This window comes from Ctenopharyngodon idella, chromosome 23 (assembly GCF_019924925.1).
Source record: "Ctenopharyngodon idella isolate HZGC_01 chromosome 23, HZGC01, whole genome shotgun sequence".
NCBI lineage: Eukaryota > Metazoa > Chordata > Actinopteri > Cypriniformes > Xenocyprididae > Ctenopharyngodon > Ctenopharyngodon idella.
Genome location: NC_067242.1, coordinates 14,188,930 through 14,209,400, shown reverse-complemented (window position 1 = coordinate 14,209,400; position 20,471 = coordinate 14,188,930). Strand labels below are relative to the sequence as shown.

At 35.1% G+C, this 20,471-nt stretch overlaps 2 protein-coding genes across 3 annotated transcripts; both read right to left on the bottom strand.

Moving 5' to 3' along the window:
- Nucleotides 1-99: 99 nt before the first annotated feature.
- Nucleotides 100-7,075, bottom strand: slc51a (solute carrier family 51 subunit alpha). Its single transcript, XM_051881716.1, has 8 exons — nucleotides 6,847-7,075; nucleotides 4,205-4,356; nucleotides 3,892-3,965; nucleotides 3,493-3,651; nucleotides 2,814-2,925; nucleotides 2,576-2,722; nucleotides 1,500-1,605; nucleotides 100-820 (listed from the first exon to the last, which is right to left on the bottom strand). Exons 1-8 carry the CDS (start codon nucleotides 6,920-6,922, stop codon nucleotides 675-677), a joined length of 972 nt encoding a protein of 323 aa, XP_051737676.1. The 5' UTR covers nucleotides 6,923-7,075; the 3' UTR covers nucleotides 100-674.
- A 2,402-nt stretch (nucleotides 7,076-9,477) lies between these two features.
- On the bottom strand, nucleotides 9,478-19,999 carry zdhhc20b (zinc finger DHHC-type palmitoyltransferase 20b). 2 transcript variants are annotated; one of them, XM_051881708.1, is made up of 14 exons: nucleotides 19,768-19,999; nucleotides 19,085-19,111; nucleotides 17,963-18,057; nucleotides 17,611-17,731; nucleotides 15,786-15,855; nucleotides 15,605-15,637; nucleotides 15,409-15,529; nucleotides 14,554-14,589; nucleotides 14,236-14,368; nucleotides 13,202-13,328; nucleotides 12,061-12,153; nucleotides 11,842-11,957; nucleotides 11,714-11,761; nucleotides 9,478-11,306 (listed from the first exon to the last, which is right to left on the bottom strand). In XM_051881708.1, the coding sequence occupies exons 1-13, from the start codon at nucleotides 19,883-19,885 to the stop codon at nucleotides 11,718-11,720; spliced, it is 1,134 nt and encodes a 377-aa protein (XP_051737668.1). In that variant the 5' UTR covers nucleotides 19,886-19,999; the 3' UTR covers nucleotides 9,478-11,306; nucleotides 11,714-11,717. The 2 variants fall into 2 exon arrangements, with proteins under 2 accessions (XP_051737668.1, XP_051737669.1); XM_051881709.1 differs by lacking the exon at nucleotides 14,554-14,589 and having other exon boundaries at nucleotides 19,768-19,998.
- Nucleotides 20,000-20,471: the final 472 nt, after the last annotated feature.

Here is a 20,471-nt window from a genome sequence, read left to right as displayed (position 1 = left end):
ATTTCCATTTTAGGTTTAAAATGATACCCAGGTAACATTTCTCATTTTCATTTAACTTAAAGTTTTTAATATTTATATTTTATTTCAGCCTTGTTTCAGTCTTTTTAATAATTTTATTTAACAATAACAACAATAGACAAATTACATAATTACTAGGAAAATCTGTATTCAACAATATGAAGTGACAGATTTTACAAGGCTAATATATAAATTGACATACAATTTAGCAACATAAAACAAATCCTTACAATTCCAAAGTCTTTTATGCAGCATATCAGTATGTCATATCTCACCTTATCAAGAATATGCACCATGACTCACGAGATTTATTATGCTTTGTGGTCCTATCAACAAAAAACACACAGACCAAGCATTCCAAGGAAGAACATAAACTTAAAGTAAATCTCCAGACTAATGCACCCAATACAAAATGTAAACATTAATATCAGGGCCCTCAAAGTCATGGTTGACTCTATACAGTCAAATTCTGCTGCCCAATAACTCGCAGTAAACCTCAATAAAAAACCTATCTGACAAAATATAAGACACTAGCATGTACATGCATATAGAAAATTCAAAGTTAATGACCATCATTGTTGACAAATCTCTTTTTTCCCAACAAACCGTCCCTAAATATATAACAATCTCATTTACACACAACAGTTCTGTTCTTCTCAGGCAATGTCTTTTGTGGTTAGGACAGTATTTGTCTCATCAACATCATCTGGATCTGGTATAGGGTCATACTGACGTCTATATAAAACACGTGTCACTAGCGTGATGATGAACATCTCCACGATCAACAGCTGTTGACTCATCACTGCGGGAAAAAAAATTGAGGGTATTTCTGAGAATCATTAATACCAGACTGTTTAAGTAGGTTAATTAAGCAAATTAAGCAACAATTAAAGGGACAGTCCACCCAAAAAAAACTAATTCTGTTGCCTCATGTCTTTCGAAACTTGTCGAACTTTTTTCAGTGGAACATAAAATAAGTTATTTACAGTAGAATGCCATATGAAAGTGAATGATGATCAACACTCTAAATAATGCTGGGTTGTTTCAGCCCATGTTTGGGTCAAATATGGACAAACCCAACAGTTGGTTTAAATTTTTCAAATTAAATTTTTAAACCCAACGGTTGGGTTTGTCCATATTTGACCCAAACGTGGGTTGAAACAACCCAGGATTTTTCAGAGTGTGGCTGTCAATAAGATTATCACTGAATAACAGCATCAAATCTACTTAATTACTTTTATGATAGTTTAATGTTTTTGGAGCTTGACAACCTCTGGGTCCCCATCCACTTTCATTAAGAGAGTAGCTCATTCTGCTAAACATCTCTTTTTGACAGAAGAACTAATAAACTCATACAGGTTTGGAATTACATGTATGAGTTAGTAAATAATGACAGAATTTAATTTTTTGGGTGAATTATCCCTTCTCATCCTGTGCTCTATGATAATTTATGTTATGCTCTGCAGCATGACAGTACTCACAGGATCCACGGGCCTGGGAGGTATAGGGTGGTGCACAGGCAATAGTCCCATTCATTGCCAGTATGTTAATGACGGCAGTTTGCAGCTGGCTAAGAATCAGCACCAACTACAGGCAGATAAAATTGATGAATCATGGGTAGCATTCATTCTAGGGCTGGGTATTGACACAAATCTCATGATTTGATTCGATTTCGATTCACAAGTTTGCGATTCGATTAAATTTTATTCAATTTATTTGGACATATATCAGGTACAATACAAGGCAAATTTTCTCACACTCTCTACACAAAAACTTATAATTACATGCAAGGATTTTTTTTTAATAATGATAAGGTTATAATACTAACTTTATAATTATATAATTCGTTTTTGAAATAGACCTAGGCTATATTTAAATGGTGGCTGTGATAAAAACGTTATTCAGACAAACACAGGCCTACATCAAATGGCCTATTGAAGAACAGTAAAATATAATAAATATGTAATAGGCTATAGTGCAATTACTTAGCAAAATGCTTTTCTCTAGAGTTCATTTTGCTTGCTGACTATCGAGTTTATGGACATTGATTGATTATATGAACGATTATATGACATTGAACGATTATATGAGACATGATTTCGGTAAGTTGTAGGCCTGCTGTATCTTTCAACATAGGCCTACATTCTAGTGTTTATTCATGTTTAAACGTGCTGTAAAGCAGTAAAGCGAAAAATATGATTTGTTCACGTGCGCTCCGCTTGATCTGAGGCGGCAACAGTAATCTGTCACGCCACATTAAAGAGCGCCTAAGCGGTATTTATTATTTTAATTTCGTAATAAAATTAGCAGAATGTGAAATCTGATACTTTGTTTCATATCAAAAGTAACAAAGCACAAAGCTTATTGCGATTTATTGGATGGGAGACGTGCTACAATGTTCTGTTCATTCATCAACTGAAAACAGCATAGACTAGATTGATTTTGGGGATTTAAGAATCGAAATCCATATTTTTACCCAGCCCTAATTAATTCCAGCAATACTGAAGATCAAGGATGTTCTAAAATTATGAGGAATAAGTACAAAACACACACAAACCTGATACATGGCATATTTAGGGATCATTTTAAGGGTGCGTAGAGCCTCTCGCACATGCATGAACATGATTGCAACAGGCCAAAGGGCGATAATGGTGAGAGCACCTATAAATGAGTTTATCCATATGGCTGCTCCAGAAGCCGAAACCTATAGACCAGAGAAAAAGACACTGTGCAAGTTTTTCTCAAGTTCATAAATAAAATTGGCTATTAAAATTCTTACACAAATCTATACTTACATCAGCTAAATTAAAGTTGCCATTCGTCCAAAGGACAATAGAGAGGATGGTGAAGACTAATTTCAAAAGTGCAAACTGGTAGGACCCCAGTTTCAATATAAACAGAGATCGTCTGAAAAAGCAAGGCACATTTTTTGAAACCAGGTCACATGATCCCACCCACAGGTATCTCATAAAGTAGGATTATATGTTTACATTGAGTTTGATAATGGAAGTCTTACATAACACTGATATACTGTAAAGCCAATGGTTTCAGGAGCCACAAACAGCTCCTTTCTTCCAGATAGCAAAGGGTGCAATGGCCCTGAGGTGCTTATTTTAAGCTATGCACTAAGCATGATAAAGATCTCATATTTGCAGACGAGTTGAATGACCAGACGTGCACTCATCCTGTTGGCATTCAGTCGAAGATATGGGTAATTAATGGCAAACTGGCCAAAATTTCACATGCCAATTTCAGCGTTTATTAGTAAGATGGACGTGCATGGATGAGTGATTCATTTATTTCTATACAGGCTACTAAGTAGGGGGCACCCTTGCAAATGCACAGCAATGTACTACTAAAACCCCTTAAAATGCCCTAGCAACCACCCCCAACAGTATAGCATTGTAGTAGAGATTTTTGCACAGGTAAAATCTTTTTGGGTCTGACGTCATGTGACAAGCACACTTTGATTACCTTGAGATGGGGACATTTGGCAGACATGGGCAGCAGCAGCAGCAAGGTCCTGTGCTGATCTTAAATGACTTTTTTTCAGAGCGCCTGAGAAAAGCCTCATCTCCTCCGACCTCTTCAATCATGAGAATCAGGAACTTAAAGACCACAACTGCAAAGTATCTGCCAATTAAGTAAAAAATATGTTAATGCTGTTGTTGTGTGTATCACTTTCACACATCCAAATCAACAAATTCCTTCAACCAATTCAAAGTTCTGTACAATAACTGGAACAGAAAGTACAAAATAAAAGTTAAAACAAATGTTTGACCGCTACTGAATTACAGTTATTACATGATTTATATTTTAGTTTTTCGTGCATTCACACTGGACAGAAGTACAGAGCACTAATGGTGAACTCACGTGGCTGATGTCATATCAGTGAACATTGCAGCCCTTGGAACCCACATGCCCACACAAGACACGGTAGCAATGACCTGAAAAAGACAGAGATAAACATAATGCCTCAGAAGTCAAGATGAACTTGAGACTCATAATCACTCATCCAGGCAGTAACGCATGAGAAATGACTAACTGTACCATTGCATTAAGTTTCCTCCTGGATTACAGAAAAAACTCATATTTGACATGTCTGTTCTAATTAGGAGTTACTAAGAACGTTTTTTTTAAAAGATTGCAAAATACAAGAAGACAGGGAGGAAGTGATAGAACTCACTGGTGCTGCTCCGGTTACCCAGATGATTATACTTTTCTTATTTGCCGGTACTTTCTTATAGATGTAGATGCATTCTTCAATGAAAACCAGCATAGACACTGTGGCCATTAACGTCAGCACAGAGAAGAGGACTATGCCAAAGATATCCAACTCTGAGAAACACAAACATACACAAAAAAAATTTGGTCCACAGGGTTGTAAAATAGCTATATTGATCTTAAAAACAATACACTTTATTTCTTGTATTTGCAACTTTATTTCTAACTACTTATTATTTGTTATTGTCTATTTGTTATTTTAAAAATATGATCCAAATGGCTAATTTAGCATTATCTTAATGCCAGTGTTGTTAAGAACTAAAACTATTTAAGATAGATTTGTAAATAAAAGGGAAAAAATATATATATATAAAGCTTCGAAGCTTTACGAATCTTTTGTTTTGAATCAGTGGTTCGGCGCGTGTATCAAACTGCCAAAGTTACGTGATTTCAGTAAACGAGGCTTCGTTATGTCATAAGTGTTTCGAAATTTCAGTGGTTCACCACTGGGGGGCGTGACTTTGGCAGTTTGATTCACGCTCCGAACCACTGATTTGAAACAAAAGATTTGTAAAGCTTCGAAGCTTTATATATATATATTTTTTCCCTTTTATTTACAAATCTATCTTAAATAGTTTTAGTTCTTAACAACACTGGCATTAAGATAATGCTAAATTAGCCATTTGGATCATATTTTTAAAATAACAAATAGACAATAACAAATAATAAGTAGTTAGAAATAAAGTTGCAAATACAAGAAATAAAGTGTATTGTTGAAGCAGTGTTTTGAAATCGTCCATAACTAGATGTTGTTGAATAAAGTAATTTTTTTTTTTTTTTTTTTTTGGCGCACAAAAAGTATTCTTGTCGCTTCATCTTGTTCTGAAGATGAACAAAGGTCTTACGGGTGTGGAACAACATGAGGGTGAGTAATTAATGACAGAATTTTCATTTTTGGGTGAACTAACCCTTTAAGGTTAGTTGTCCCATTACTAATTGTCCCAATACTAATTGTCTTTAATACTATTTTTGGACCAATTAAAGCAATAAAACAATTAGTTAAAGGCACATCGCATGGAACAAAAGGACAACTCTAGATTTATATAGATAAACAATTTTGGAACTCTTTTAAAACTATCTTTTTGAAATCTTATAAATCACTTTACCCATGTGCTTGCAATCTGAATGAAATACGCTGGAAAAATCCAGTCAGGATTTTATTGAGAACTTCAGGAATAACGGTTTCACAACCTTCATGACCACACACTCAAATGTCTTGTGGCACAACATTTGTCTTTGGCAGTGGTACGGATATCCATACCAACATGATGAAGCTAGTTTAGATGAAAGCACTTATTACCCACTCATTTTAATGGTACTTTTTGTTTTACACATTGTGTTGGTGTGTAGTTTTACACAAACCAGGTGTGCAATTTTATTCTTTTTACTGAGGTGATGTTTCATGACCTAACTTGCATTGCCCAACTTGCCTCCTAAAGCATTCATGCACTTTCTTGTAAGTTGTTTAAACAAGAACGCATCTGCCTAACACGTAATTGTGAATGTACACAGTTCATCTGAGGACAAATCAACCTTTGCGTTTACAATCACTGCTGTTACTCTATCAACCTTACGTCGATTGCAAGTTTAAGTAAAGGTGAGAATTATTAAAACAAGAATGCGAGTTAGACACACATATCGTCTAATAAAGTTGAAGATGACACCTGGAAAGAATCCACATTAGTGCCATTCAACATTATCATTATGCTATGTGTATGAACTCAAGTTCAGGTACACTGAACCACAGGATAATCATGTCTTATCAACGAGTGGGAAGCAGCGTAAGATATTAACTTTTGTTTTTCAGGGGCATTCTTTTAACTTTATGAGTTTTTATAACCATATAAAAACACAAAGCATGCCATCCATTTATCAACCAATGCTTTTATCTGAATAATGATGGGTGTAGCCATCAAATGTCAAAAAGTAACTAGCTAAATAATGAATAAAATATCTCAACACAGCAAATGATTTGCTGGAGTACATTAAAAATAATATTTCAGTCTGTATGTTTGATCATACACTGTTGTACCATCACATAAGAGTTGATGTAATCACTGTTTTAGGGTTTTTTATCTCATAATATTTACATCACATCCGTAATTTACGCAAATTTAAAGACTGTTGACTATAGTATTTATATTATGTAAACTAATGGGAATATCAATGAAAAAATACTATGGAAACAATAATTTCCACCAAAGTGCCATTGTTATTACAGATATTGTCACTAAAGCAAAATAATAATAATGATGTCTCCTTAAAATAGTGTAAAAAGCTTCCAGAAGCTTTGCATTTTTGATAATTTTTTGTTACAATGGATAAAAACATTTACTACAGTAGAACTGTGCTATAGTTACCACTGCAAAGTTTTATTACCTCAAATAGCTCATATCTTTACGTAGCCTATTGACATTATTAGCAACAAAAATTATCCATTGAAAGCAACTTTATGTTTGACAGCTGTCCTAAAAGCATTCCGTTTTACGGAACTAAACATCAGGCAGCAACTTTTAGGAAAAGTAACAAATTAAAATTACTTACGCTTAATTACATCGATAGTGAATGGAGCCTCTGCTCTGCATCTCGGATCAAAAAGTGTGTGATTGGACATTTCCATCTTCACAGTCACCGTTTGTTTACAAGAGCCAGGGAAAATTGTAATCCGTGCATGCGTGAAACTAATAAACTGAGGAGAAAGCAGACTGGTATTGTAGACTTTATATGTAGAGGAATCTCAGCACTTGTTAAAGGGGCCGCCCATCCACAGGGTAAACAGTGATGGATCACTGGCCAATAAAAATACGGCTCATTCATCCGACTGCACTGCGCTTGCGCAATAGTGTCACGCTCACACTTAACAGGCTTCAGAGTGATTTTTTACCTGCGAAGTGAGCCAGAGATGGTCTGAAAGCGGCTTTGCGTCAACACAGGACAAATAATACTAAATAAAAATAATACTTCCTAATACGAGAAAAAATATGCGGGAAATGTAGCGGATAGGCATTTAATTGACTTAAAGACTATATAGTACAATAGTTTTAATATTAGTGACATCAGAAAAAAACAAAAATTACAGAAAAACCTAAAGTTTCACACAATGCTGAAGAACTTCTCATAGCATATTTGGTTGTATAACAATAAAATAAAAAGTGTTGCATAATCAGTTATGAGAATAGACAGATGGACGGATAGATAGATAGATTAGATAGATAGATTAGATAGATTAGATAGATAGATTAGATAGCTAGATAGATAGCTAGATAGATAGCTAGATAGATAGATAGATAGATAGATAGATAGATAGATAGATAGATAGATAGATAGATAGATAGATAGAGTTACCAGTCTCGCTATATACAATCGAAACAAAAACTGTTTTTTGTTAAACATGCATGAACAGTAACTGGGAGGGTTTACGTTACAAGATCAGACAGACCAAAGTTCACATAAGACTGACTACACATGTACACATTTTTACAAAGACTAACTCAAAAGGAGTGTGAGAATAGTATGTTTAACATGCTGAACTTGTGATTTGCAAGAGTTGAATGGCCTCAGTGCTAATGAGCTGGAGAGAGTTCAGGGTTAAGAACAGCCCTTGAAACCTACACACACACACACACACACACGGAGAGAGATACTTGTACATCTATATTTGTGAGGACATTCACTGACAGTCTTGACCCTCAAACAGGCCTTTAAAGGGTTCTTTAAAGGGAAAGTGAGGACCAGCCAAAATGTCCTCACTTTACTCTTTGTCCTTGTTCCAATGGTCTAAATCTCAAAGAAAAAAACATCACAAAGATAGTTGTACAAGTACACACACACACAAACACACATCTCATAAACTTCCATTGTTTTTCTATCAGATTAATGACATTTTCTATGGCCTAACCAGACTCATACATCTAAACTTAACACTCACATAAATCTGTGTGCAAAACACTATTTATATTGAACCATGATTTGCCCAAGTCTTTTTAACTAGCGAGGTCCGGCTCATTAGTCAGTGTTTGACGGCTTTTACTAGTAAGGACATTTTTGGACCTCACAAGTCAAACCTGTCCAGTATAAATGTTTCAGAAACACAATTAGTTTTGTTTGTTTTCATTTTTTTAAAAATTGACATTTATTGTTACTTATTACATATAAGCATGTACTTTGTTCACAAAATATCCATGTCAAAATTAAAAAATATGTATTTCTTTTTACATTATCTGTACCATATGCATTTTAAAACATGTAATCCAGACTTGCACATCAGTAGATCAAATATGTAGCTGACATGCATTGAAGCACCATGCCTCAGTATCTGATTGTAAACAGAAATAAAGAAAATGGTACAAAGACACCAACAAATATTCTATATTAATTTCATTATGGCTTCATGTTTACTTTTTACTAATTAATGAAATGTAATGAAAGGCAACAAAAAATGTTTTGCTGTAAATAAAATAAAAAATGGTTTTTGGGCCATGCTTTAAAGGGATGGTTCACCCATAAATGCAAATCCTGTCATTAATTACTCACCCTCATGTCGTTCCAAACCCCTTATCTTCAAAACACAAAGGCAGATCTTTTTAATAAAATCTGAGCGATTTCTGTCCCTCCAAAGACAGACGCAACTACCACTTTTAAGCTTCAAAAAGTATATAAAGAGATTGTAAAACTAATCCATATGAATCAAGCGGTTTAGTCCAAATTTTCTGAAGAGACACGATCACTTTATATGCCGAACAAATCATATTTAAGCTTTTCGCGTGTTACAAAGCACGTCTGAGATTTGTTCTCGCGCATCAAGCAGGTACATTTGAGCATCTGTTTATGTTCGCTGATCAATGTTTATGTGAATGTGAATGAAAGCCTAAATTTAATCTGTTCATCATATAAAGCGATCGTGTCTCTTCAGAAAATTTGGACTAAACTGCTCAATTCATATGGATTAGTTTTACGACCCCTTTATGAAGTTTTTGAACCGTCAAAGTGGTAGTTGCGTGGACTGTAAAATGGAAGGACAGGAATCTCTCACGATTTTATTAAAAAATATCTTCATTTGTGTTTCGAAGATAAACGAATTACAGGTTTGGAATGACATGAGGGTGAGTAAATAATGAAAGAAACTTCATTTTTGGGTGAATTAACCCTTTAAAACAGAACTGAGATAAACCATAAAAACATCTCTTTTTTTATTTAATCAAGTCTGTGTAATTCATATAAGAAAGACAAAAACAAAAACAATCTCTAAACCATTCTGTACAACCATATGCATTCCTTAACACCACAAAACAGCTACACCATTTCACATAAAACATTACTAGCTGCAATCTTTGATGTGTGGTCACTGATGATAAAGTAATAACAGACTTAAGATTTTCTCTGCACATAAACAGTCAAAGATCTCTTAAGAAACAAAACCAATCATCTGGTAATGCTTAAAAGCCATTCAAGGTCAGATTTGAAACAGTACATTTTTCCATAAATGCTGTGGGCATATATAAATAAAGATCCCTTTATCTAAATTTATGACTGACTGGATGTGTTTTTCTGTACGGAGTTATTTTGTCTATTTTTACTGGTTTATTTACTTGTTTCACCCACAAACACCCCAGAACAGTGACACTCTAATGCGTGTATGTCTTGATTTGTCAAGGCATTTCTTTAGGTCGACTACGTCAGAACACAAACGAAGCAATCACTGCGATACATAAACACATCTGGATTTCCACACATCATTTCCACGTTAGCTCACGCTACAGTCACGGCTGACGGGCACAATTATTATTCCACGCTGGACCAAATAATAAATGATAACTTGCGACAAATATAAATACACAAAAAGAACGTTTCACTTTTACCGCTTTGCAAAAATGACTAAAAAATATGCATTTTGAATCTACAGAAGAGCTATTCACAACGCTTATGTATAAAATAAAAGAAAAAAAAACATAATTTAATCGAGTACTGAGACAAAAAAATAAACAAATAAAAAAAAAATCTGGTGATACAATACCAAAGACCATTGATCGCGCAATACAACATCAAGCAGTGTAAATGCCGCCTGCTGGTCAGTTCTGATACTGCAGGAGGAACCTACAAAGATTTTCATTTGGTTTCCAAGGTGACACTGGCTACACTGCAAGAGCAGAGAGGTATTACTGACATTTTGTAAACACTCCTGTAGAGTTCAGAGCTCTGATATTAAGCCCTTTATTTGGCAAACGTAAAGTGGCCGACGTGTGCACAACATTTCACACCAGAATCATCTCAAGAATGACAAAAAAATAATAAAAGTCACCACACAAGTGGAGCAGCTTAATAATACACAAGGGTCTTTTGTAGGCGTCCTCTGCCTGGTCACACTCCGTTGCACTTTGTGAACACGTGTGTGTTTATATCTTAGAAGAACGTCAATGAAGTTTAAAAAAAGTATAATATTCCAAAAAAAAAAAAACCTCTTTAGTAATGAATTTAAAAGTGCGAATGAGCCATCGTGTCCGTTAACTCTGAAGCCGGCGACACTCTGTGGCACATGGGATTTAAGATGAGCTCGGTCAGACTATTCACTTGGTAAAGATCCAGAAAAAAAAAATTCCACTTTCCCCTCACGTAAACAGCAGTTGGTACCAGATGTGGTGCATTTCCTGGTAAACACTTGGGGAACAGCTTGTATGCAGGTGAAGTCTGCATGACTTCAGGGGTCTGTGCAGGCCTGAGCAACAAAACAACTTACTGTGCAAAAAACGATGGGCATGCGTGTAAATCTCTTTGTTAAAAGAGCGCAGCTACAATAGTTGAACGGGGACTGGGAGTCATTTTATAGACTTGATGTAGGGGTCAGATTCGAGAGGCTCCATAAGCGATGGGCAATGGAAAGAGTTCAGGAGCTTTCAGAGAAAAGGAGCTGTTTAAGGCATCAGCTTTGATGGCTGTGATTCTCCTCAACAGTACTGGGAGTCAAAGGCACGAGACCACTGAGGACTCACCTCTCACCAGTTTCAGTCCTAGAGAAGGAATTGACATCAGAAAGTTAATAACTTATGCTTATTAAGGCTGCATTTATTTGATCAAAAATACAGTAAAAACAGTAATATTCTGAAATATTGTTACAACTGTTTTCTATTTGAATACATTTTCAAAAGTAGTTTATTCTTCAGCGTCATTACTTCAGTCTTCAGTGTCACATGATCCTTCAGAAATCATTCTAATGTGCTGATTTGCTGGTCAAGAAACATTTCTTATTATTATCAATTGAAAACAATTGTGCTGCTTAAAATTATGTAAACTGTGATACATCTTTGTTCAGGATTCTCTGATGTTATCGACACTAAACTTTTAAACTGTAGTGTAGTATATATATTGCATATATTACATACATATACAAACAATGCTTATTGTGAAATAACCTTACCTGGCTATGACTCGCTCTCAATGGAGATAGTGACGGCCTCACTTTCATCTGAAAGGCAAGATGAAGGATATTCTCAAAAATCTTTCCACTTAGGCCTGCTAGAATGGAGCAAAATATGAAAAACGTACCAGACTTTAAGACATCTGTCTCTTTGTGTTCATCTTCACTGTGGTAATCGTTAGCTAGAAGACGGTTTTGGGGTTCACTGACAGGGCTGGTTTGCTCAGCAGGTCCTTCTACAGCACTGTGGGAATGAACCACACTGAGAGTTAATGCTATTCATCTCTTTTTGCTTGGTTTTCCACAAACACTGCCCCTCAGTGGTGAGAGATGAAACAGAACCTCACCCTTTATCCAACACGCCAGGCTGGAGACATTCAGTGGGCTGCTCTGGATCAATAGTGACCAACCGTGTAGGAAAAGAAAGGCCGTCTCCTTGACTATAACAAAAAAAAAATTAAATGCATCTTTTTATACATGCTTTATCTAATTTCAAATATTAGTCAATACAAGTCAAATATTACAACACCAGATTTTTGGAGGGCAGTGTGGTTTTTGACCATGCAGAACTATGATTTAGAATATCATTCAAAAGTTTGTGGTTGGTAAGGAGGTTTTTGAAAGAATTGCCTAATGCTCAAAAATATAGTAAAATCTGTAATATTGTGAAATATTATGGCAATTTAAAATAACTATTTTCTATTTGAATATATTTTAAAATGTAATTTATTGTCAGCATCATTACTCCATTCTTCAGTGTCACATGATCCTTCAGAAATCATTATAATATGCTTATTTGGTGCTCAAGAAATTTTTTGTTTTATTATCAATGTTTAAAAAAGCTGTTTTGCTTAAATATTTTTGTGGACACTGTATACATATTTTATTCAAGATTCTTTGATCAAAAGAAATTTAAAAAGAACAGCATTTAATTGAAATAGAAATCTTTTGTAACATTATAAATGTCTTTACTGTCACTTTAGATTAATTTAACCAGTCCCTGCTGAATAAATGTACTACCTTAAAACAACAACAACAACAACAACAACAAAAGAATTTTGAAAAACTTTTGAATGTTAGTGTATGATGCTAGGCTGTTGTAAGTGGTTACCAGGGCGTTGTTATGTGGTTGCTAAGTTATTCAGAGTGGTTTGTAGTGTGTTGCTATAAGTATGAGCCAAAATATTGCCTTAGAAAGCAGCACTAATAAAAACATTAATATTCAAATTTACCTGGTTTTGTTTGTTTGTTTGTTTGTTTTTAACGCCATGCCAGCTTTTGTGGCTATTTTTAATGGCGAGAAAAATTCATGGTAAAACTATATCAGGTTTTTACTATTTATTTTTGCTAAATATTTTAAAACTATATTTGGTTTAACTTTGTTAATTTCTTCAAAATAGTAAACTGAATAAAAAAGGTTTCTCACAGGGTTAAAACCAGCACAATCTAATAAAACATGCTTCATTAATAAAGAGTTTTCAAATTCACCTGGTAAAGACAGGAAGTAGCCAGTACTTCTTCTGGTCCCCAAACACCTGAGCAATGTTCTTGCTGAAGCCCAGGGAAAATCCATTTTTATCAGGGCCGTTTCTGAAGACTGGGGCTCTGAACGCTTCTGAACATAAAGAACAATCCAGAAGAGGGTTAAATGCCGTTCAAAAGTTTGTGGTCAGTAAGGTTTTTTTTTTTTTTTAAAGAAATTATTATTTATCAAGGATGCATTAAATTGATCAAAAGTGATCAATGTGAAATGTTACGAAAGATTTTATTTCAAATAAATGTTGTTCTTTTGAACTTTCTATTCATCAAAGAATCCTGAAAAAATTGAGCAGTTTTCACAGAAATATTAAGCAGCACAGCTGTTTTCAACACTGATAATAATAAGAAATGTTTCTTGAGCATCAAATCAGCACATTAGAATGATTTCTGATGGATCATGTGACACTGAAGACTGGAGTAATGATGCTGAAAATTCAGCTTTGCATCACAGGAATACATTATATTTTAAAATATGTTAAAATAGAAAACAGTTATTTTAAATTGTGATAATATTTCACAATATTACTGTTTTTAAAGTATTTTGATCAAATAAATGCAGCCTTTGTAAGCATAAGAGACTTCTTTCAAAAACATTTTAAAAATGTTACCGATTCCAAACTTTTGAACGCAGAGTAAATGCATGACAAACCACAGCATGAAATCACTGAGCTCTTGAAACTGAAGCTGACTGAGTGCATTTATGCTTTTCCAAACTAAATTACAGGGGCTGATGGAAAAACAAGCAGAAAATTGCTTCAAAGTCTGCTTGATTGATTTGGTCAACAAATAGAAATTTGACTGACCAGTTTACCAAAATAAATCTAAACAAGGTTTTGATTGTGCACAGCAGGCCTACTGTTGTTGCTATGGTAACTAGCGAGCAAGTTGTCTACAGGCATGACGGCTTTGTTAGAAACATGAATCTATCTACACAGTACATGTAGACAAAGATACGGAGAAGTGAGTATGGTCAGGTGTGTTACCTATGGTGGACCTGTTTTTTCCCACAAGCCACAAGTGGTAAGTGAAGAGTGAAAGAATGCTGATGCAGAACATGGCCGCCACAAAAAAGAGAAACAAGACATGGAATTTGGCGTGAGACTCTGGCAGGTCACTCTGAGAGAGGGGGGGAGAGAGAAAGGAGAGCTGTGAGACAAAGATCAACAATGAGCAAGACATGGGCAACATGTCACTCCGACACAACCTGACGGGTACGTTAGGGTCACACGGTTAAAACGACAAAAAACAGTCAACTCAATGCACTAACACTGACACGTTTACTAAACACCGTGAGGGATTACCTTTGGACAATTCTCTGCCGATTTCCTCCGACAAAGCTTAGTGCAAACAGAGACAGACTGTTAGACGCAGGAAGAACACAGCAGGAGAGCAAAAGCTGAGACACAGGTGAGAAGGGAATAAAGAAGCAAACAAGTGCTTGTCGAAACATATACACTACTGTTCAAAAGTTTGGGATTGGTAAGATTTTTTTAATGTTCATAAAAGAAGTCTCTTCTGCTCACCAAGGCTGCATTTATTTCAATACAGTAGAAACAGTAATATTATAATTTAAAATAAAAATAGAATGTTTTCTATTTTAAATGTAATTTATTCTTGTGATCAAAGCTGAATTTTCAACATCGTCACATGATCCTTCAGAAATCATTCTAATATGCTGATTTGCTGCTCAAGAAATATTTCTTATTATAATCAATGTTGAAAACAGTTGTGCTGCTTAATATTTCTGTGAAAAACCCTGATACATTTTATTTTTAGGATTTTGATGAATAGAAAGTTTAAAAGAACAGCATTTACTTTTTGTAAATGTCTTCAATGTCACTTTTGATCAATTTAATGCATCCTTGCTGAATAAAAGTATTAATTTCTTTAAAAAAAATCTTTTGAACTGTGCAGTGTAAGTAAAACAGATGAAACAGAAAGGACAGCATAACGGTAGAATGAGGGTGAAGGAGTGGACAAGGTTGGTAGATGGGAAATAAACTGATGCATGGCTAGCACATGGAGGAAATGCAGACAGATCACATATCTATCCACATGTATAACATTCTGACACAATATGACAATGAAAAATGACTTGATGTACAAGGAAGAAAGGTACGCAAATGAGTATGATGAAAGGTGAAGGATTTACTTACTGTCCAGAACTTGATGAAGTATTGGAGGACAGAAGCTGCGATGAATAAACAGTAAACAAGCGAGTAGGTCAGGAACAGGATGAAGAACTTGTAGTTGGAGAAACCCACACAGTTATTCACCCTATGGATAATGGAGGGAAAAAGAGATGTGAGCAGCAAATTCAGTTTCAGTGCCAACAACCTGTATCTCACTCACCAGGGACAGTGATGATCCATCTTTAGTACACACCTGTCAATAACAAGAACAAGAATTTAGAAGAAAGTGTAAAGGCCATCAAAGGAAATATAGAATATCAAGTCGCTAAAATGACACAAATTAAAAGTGAAATGGAACTAAATGCCATCAGAACTGACCATGAGACACTACAGTAACTTACATGTCACATGCAGAACAGTGATGACATCTGTCTGGCTTGATGACCTGGCAGCGGTCACAGTACCGGACAGCTACAAGAAGAGGAGGAAAAAAAATAATCATGCCAGTTTCTTTTTTTTTTCTTCTTTTTTTTTAATGGTAAAATCCAGGTTAAAACGGATAACAACAAAAGGTAGAAATAAGTTAATAATAATAAAGGTAATAATAAAGATTAATAAATCGGTAATAAAATAATAATACATAAATAATCATAAAAATAACAATAAATAGATAATAATAATAAAAGATAGATTCAGAGGGGTTTTAGATCTGCAGAGTGAGCCAGAGATGGTCTTAAAGTAGCCAGTGTTGGGTGTAACGCGTTACTTAGTTACTTAGTAACGCGTTACTGTAATTAAATTACTTATCCACTGAAAAAGTAAAGTAAGGGATTACTGTTCATTTTAGGTAATTTAATTACAGTTACTTATAATGTACTTGCGTTACATACTGTAAATTAGTTTCTGTATAAATCAATATTGAATTTAAAATCTAAATTTGTCGTCTAAAGGTAAAAGTGAACGCTGCCTCTTTAAAATCGTTCACAACTTCGCAACAGTTTGCTGCGTAGTCGCTGTCTGAAGATGTCGGCTGAAGCGAGTGGCTGTTTTTGCAGAATGGAAAATTCCAGTTACTTCACTTTTTGGCACAGGTAGGCAAGAACATTACGGTAAAATTTAAGCTATGTCCTGAGGGAGAAAAAACTGCGCGCTCTCTTCGGTCAGAGCACACACATAGCCGCCTCTCACGAGTGTCAAATTTTCGCGGTTTATTACACAAACGTTCAAACACACACAGTTATGTCAAATGCCCGTCTTGGCGTATATTCGCGTTGGTTATGTAAATGTGAACAGCATGTGTAACAGCATATTGTCCCCGTCCATTAGGTCTTTAAAACATGCTACTGTCTACTATTGGCTGGCTGTATTATAAATGATAATCAAACAACAAAAGAAAAGCTTTAATAAGGATTAATCTACATTTAATTTTTACACTTATGACTATGCAGAGTTATTTTATATTTGATTATTCAATTTCTGTGGTATTTTTACTCAGGCTACTACTATTTCACCTACCTGAAAAAATATATAGCATTGTTTTATTTGAATCTTTATATATTTTTACCATGGTATCGACTTTGGTATCGAGTATTGTGCACTTTTGGTGGTATCGGTAGTACTGACTACTAGTTTTTTGGTATTTTGACATCCCTATTTGTTACTAGAAAAAATTAAGTAGCCTAATAGTATGTTTTAATAAAGCTAAAATGTTTTAAAAAGCTATAAAAGGCTAAACTATTCCATGTTTGACTCATATTTAAATTATTAAAAGAGTTTCTATTGTCTAACCGGTCAAGGTTTATGGATTTTAAGAAATAAATAGTAATGAATTACTTATTGAGTAATTAGAAAAGCATTTTAAATACAACATTGATGATGTAATTAGTAATTCATTACTTTTTTGAAGTAACTTACCCAACACTGAAAGTAGCTTTGAGTGAGCAAACAACCAACAAACAACCCCCGAATACGATAAAATGATGTGGGAAAGTAGAGTATAGGCACTTGACTGACTGATAGGACAGACAGACAGACAAGATAGATAGATAGATAGATAGATTAGACAAACAGATAGATGGAAAGATGGATAGATGGACAAAATAAAATTTAAAAAAAGAAGAAAGAAGAGGAGGCAAAATCTAGTACTCGTGCCCTTGAGGTACAAGCTAGTGAGTCATATTCTGTTAAATATTCTATGTGTTTGAGGGTGTATAGTCAGTCTCTAACCTCCTGCTCCGGTGCGGGTGTAGAGGGGCAGACTGGTGGCCACTCTCTTCAGGATCTCCTGCTGAGTTTCTGGACGCTGTTCCTTCTCATACTGTTCCTTCTCAGATTTGGGTAGACAGAACTAAGACACAATTCAAAACAATCAGCTCATTGTGTGACAAATCAGCAGCATATTCCATTTGAATAACAATAATGTGTAAAATGATACACAAAAAGCACTCACTCCATGGAAACAAATAAATATTGTGTGCATTTTTTCATAATGGCTGAATTAACATGCACCTATATTGCATGTTACCATGGGCTGCATGTCCAAAACAAACACACAACTGTTTGCTTATACTTGCTGTACCTCTTTGGAAGGGTTTGCTGGTCTTGTAAAGATGGTTTTCCAGTACGACCATACAAACATGATGAATGACAGGTGAAACACTACCAGGTAGATGACTGAAAGGAACAGAGAGTGTACAGTCATTAACAAGACTGCATAAGCCTGCAGAGAAGCCTGCCAGAAACAGTCCGAGTATAAATCAGTCATTTGTGATTACTGATGCAGTCTGATTATACTGGAGGGCCCACAGTCAGCACAAGCACGGACCGAATGAAGCCATTATAGCCTGACAACTCTGCCAAAGTGACTTTGCACCTTTATAAACATACATAAAAATATCTGTAACTCTTAAATGCACTGAATAGTTATTTGGTGTGTGAATTTAACAGGTTAGGTTCACCCAAAAATGAAATTTCTGTCATTAATTACTCACCTTCATGTCGTTTCAAACCCGTAAGACCTTCGTTCATCTTCGGAAACACAAATTAAGTTATTTTTGATGAAATCCGAAATCCGTCGTAAACACAGTGCAGTGCTTCCGGGTTCTACGTCAGAACGTCGACTCATTATTGGCTGGCTCCTGCGTCAGCATCACACGCATGCATCGTGGTGCTCATGTGTACAGCGTCGGCCAATAATCAGCCAGTATTCTGACGTAGAACCGGGAAGCTCTGCACTGTGTTTACAGCGTAGAAGACTGACAGGAATATCTTAATTTGTTTTCCGAAGATGAACGAAGGTCTTACGGGTTTGGAACAACATGAGCGTGAGTAATTAATGACAGAAATTTAATTTTGGGGTGAACTTACCCTTTAAGAAGATTTTATAAAAGGCTCTTTTATATGGGTTAATTAGTCTTGGTCAAGACCAATGACTAATTTATATAATAGAAAATTTTCCAACTCAAATTAACATCTAATGTACATTTATTTATTTAAAATGTATTTAAATCAAACGTAATAATTTATTCAGCAAGAACTGATATAATGTGTACCTTGATACAATACATGTCACTTTGGATAAAAGCGTCTGCCAAATGTATAAACGTACAATAATTTTTTTGATAACGCACAAGAAACAGAATTATATACAGTCAGAAACATCATGATTGTACATTGTTCCTTGGGTAAAAGGTTTACTTACATTTTTCGCCAGTGTTGTGAATAGTTACTGCAGAGAATATAAAAACAGAAAGAGAGAAAGAAACTGTTTATCAGATGTGAGTCATGGCACATCTGCCTTATCACACTTCTGCTGCTTCTATGAACACTGTTGAAATATGGTTTCGCGACATAATTCACTTGAACATGTGACGGAAGACTTGAAGCTCGACTCTGCGTCAGGGGCTTCTGAATATGTCAGCTTATAAACTTATAATAAGTATCTTGTCCATATTGTAAATACAATTTGTGCTATTATTTCAGTAAGCAATTCAACAATCTGGTTTCTGATGTCTGGACATTGGATAAACAGGGACGCGTCAATAAATATTTACGGGTTTCCTACTGTAACAGTGGGAAAAAAAAATATTTTATACTAATATAAATGCTGTATGGCTATATAATATAAATATTTACATTAAAATGAATTGTAAATTAAACAAATAAGGTAGTCATCTTAGCGTCCACCAAACTTAGAAACACTACCGAATGTTAGACCGCATACTATACACTTCAAAACCACATTAAAATCATAAGCCTTGTTGCTTCACTTTCAGTTTGAAATCAATACGCCAGTTCATGTAAACAAATCATTCATTGATGTTTCAGTTCAGTGACTTCCGGTAGGCGTGTGCCCTTCTGTTATGAATAACAAAGCGCACTTACATATACACAGCTCCACCACGTATGCATAATACGACCAGCACACAACTAAGGCAATGAATATAACCGGAATCCACGCCAGACCCCTCTGGCAGCATCTCAGTACATGTGTAGGCGCCATCTTTCTTCTTCCTTGACTACAAAAGACGGGAAAGGGAGGGATGTGATCCGTCCATCCGTACTTCAACCTCGCCGGTTCGGTTCCGCCTTTGCGCCGCCTCTATTTTGCAGTACCACGCAAAGGCTGGGTTATGACTATTCATGACGTTGCACGACGTTAACCCAGTATGCTTACCTGATTGGTTGAAAAGATGATTAATATTGATTAGGTTACGCGCATGCAACGTCTGCACTACTATATAAATATAAAATTTCTATAATAGTAGGATCCGTAAATTTCGCGCCAGTCTAGCACGGAAGGATGTTTTTGCGTGTATGGTGGGTGCATGTAAGCTATGCTTTAGAACAAACAAGTCTGACAAAACAGAAGCAGGAATATTGCCTTTTTAACTGCACATATACTTAAATTATGTAAGTAAAATAGCTAAAATATAAATAAACTTACACTACATATATACTACATATATCATTTATAAACAAAATGTTTATATATATATATATATATATATATATATATATATATATATACACATATACATACACACACACACACACACACAGCAATTATCAAATGCATCTTTCATACA

What these genes read in the sequence shown, in the direction of transcription:
- zdhhc20b (XM_051881708.1), bottom strand. Translation starts at nt 19,885, where the DNA reads ATGGCGCCTACACATGTACTGAGATGCTGCCAGAGGGGTCTGGCGTGG. An exon ending in CGGCAGAGAATTGTCCAAAG is followed by an intron (nt 14,369 to 14,553) that starts GTAATCCCTCAC and finishes CCCCTCTCTCAG; the next exon opens with AGTGACCTGCCAGAGTCTCA. An exon ending in CCTGGCGTGTTGGATAAAGG is followed by an intron (nt 11,958 to 12,060) that starts GTGAGGTTCTGT and finishes TCATTCCCACAG; the next exon opens with TGCTGTAGAAGGACCTGCTG.
- slc51a (XM_051881716.1), bottom strand. Translation starts at nt 6,922, where the DNA reads ATGGAAATGTCCAATCACACACTTTTTGATCCGAGATGCAGAGCAGAG. An exon ending in CTAAATATGCCATGTATCAG is followed by an intron (nt 1,606 to 2,575) that starts GTTTGTGTGTGT and finishes ATCTGCCTGTAG; the next exon opens with TTGGTGCTGATTCTTAGCCA. An exon ending in CTCCCAGGCCCGTGGATCCT is followed by an intron (nt 821 to 1,499) that starts GTGAGTACTGTC and finishes TTTTTCCCGCAG; the next exon opens with TGATGAGTCAACAGCTGTTG.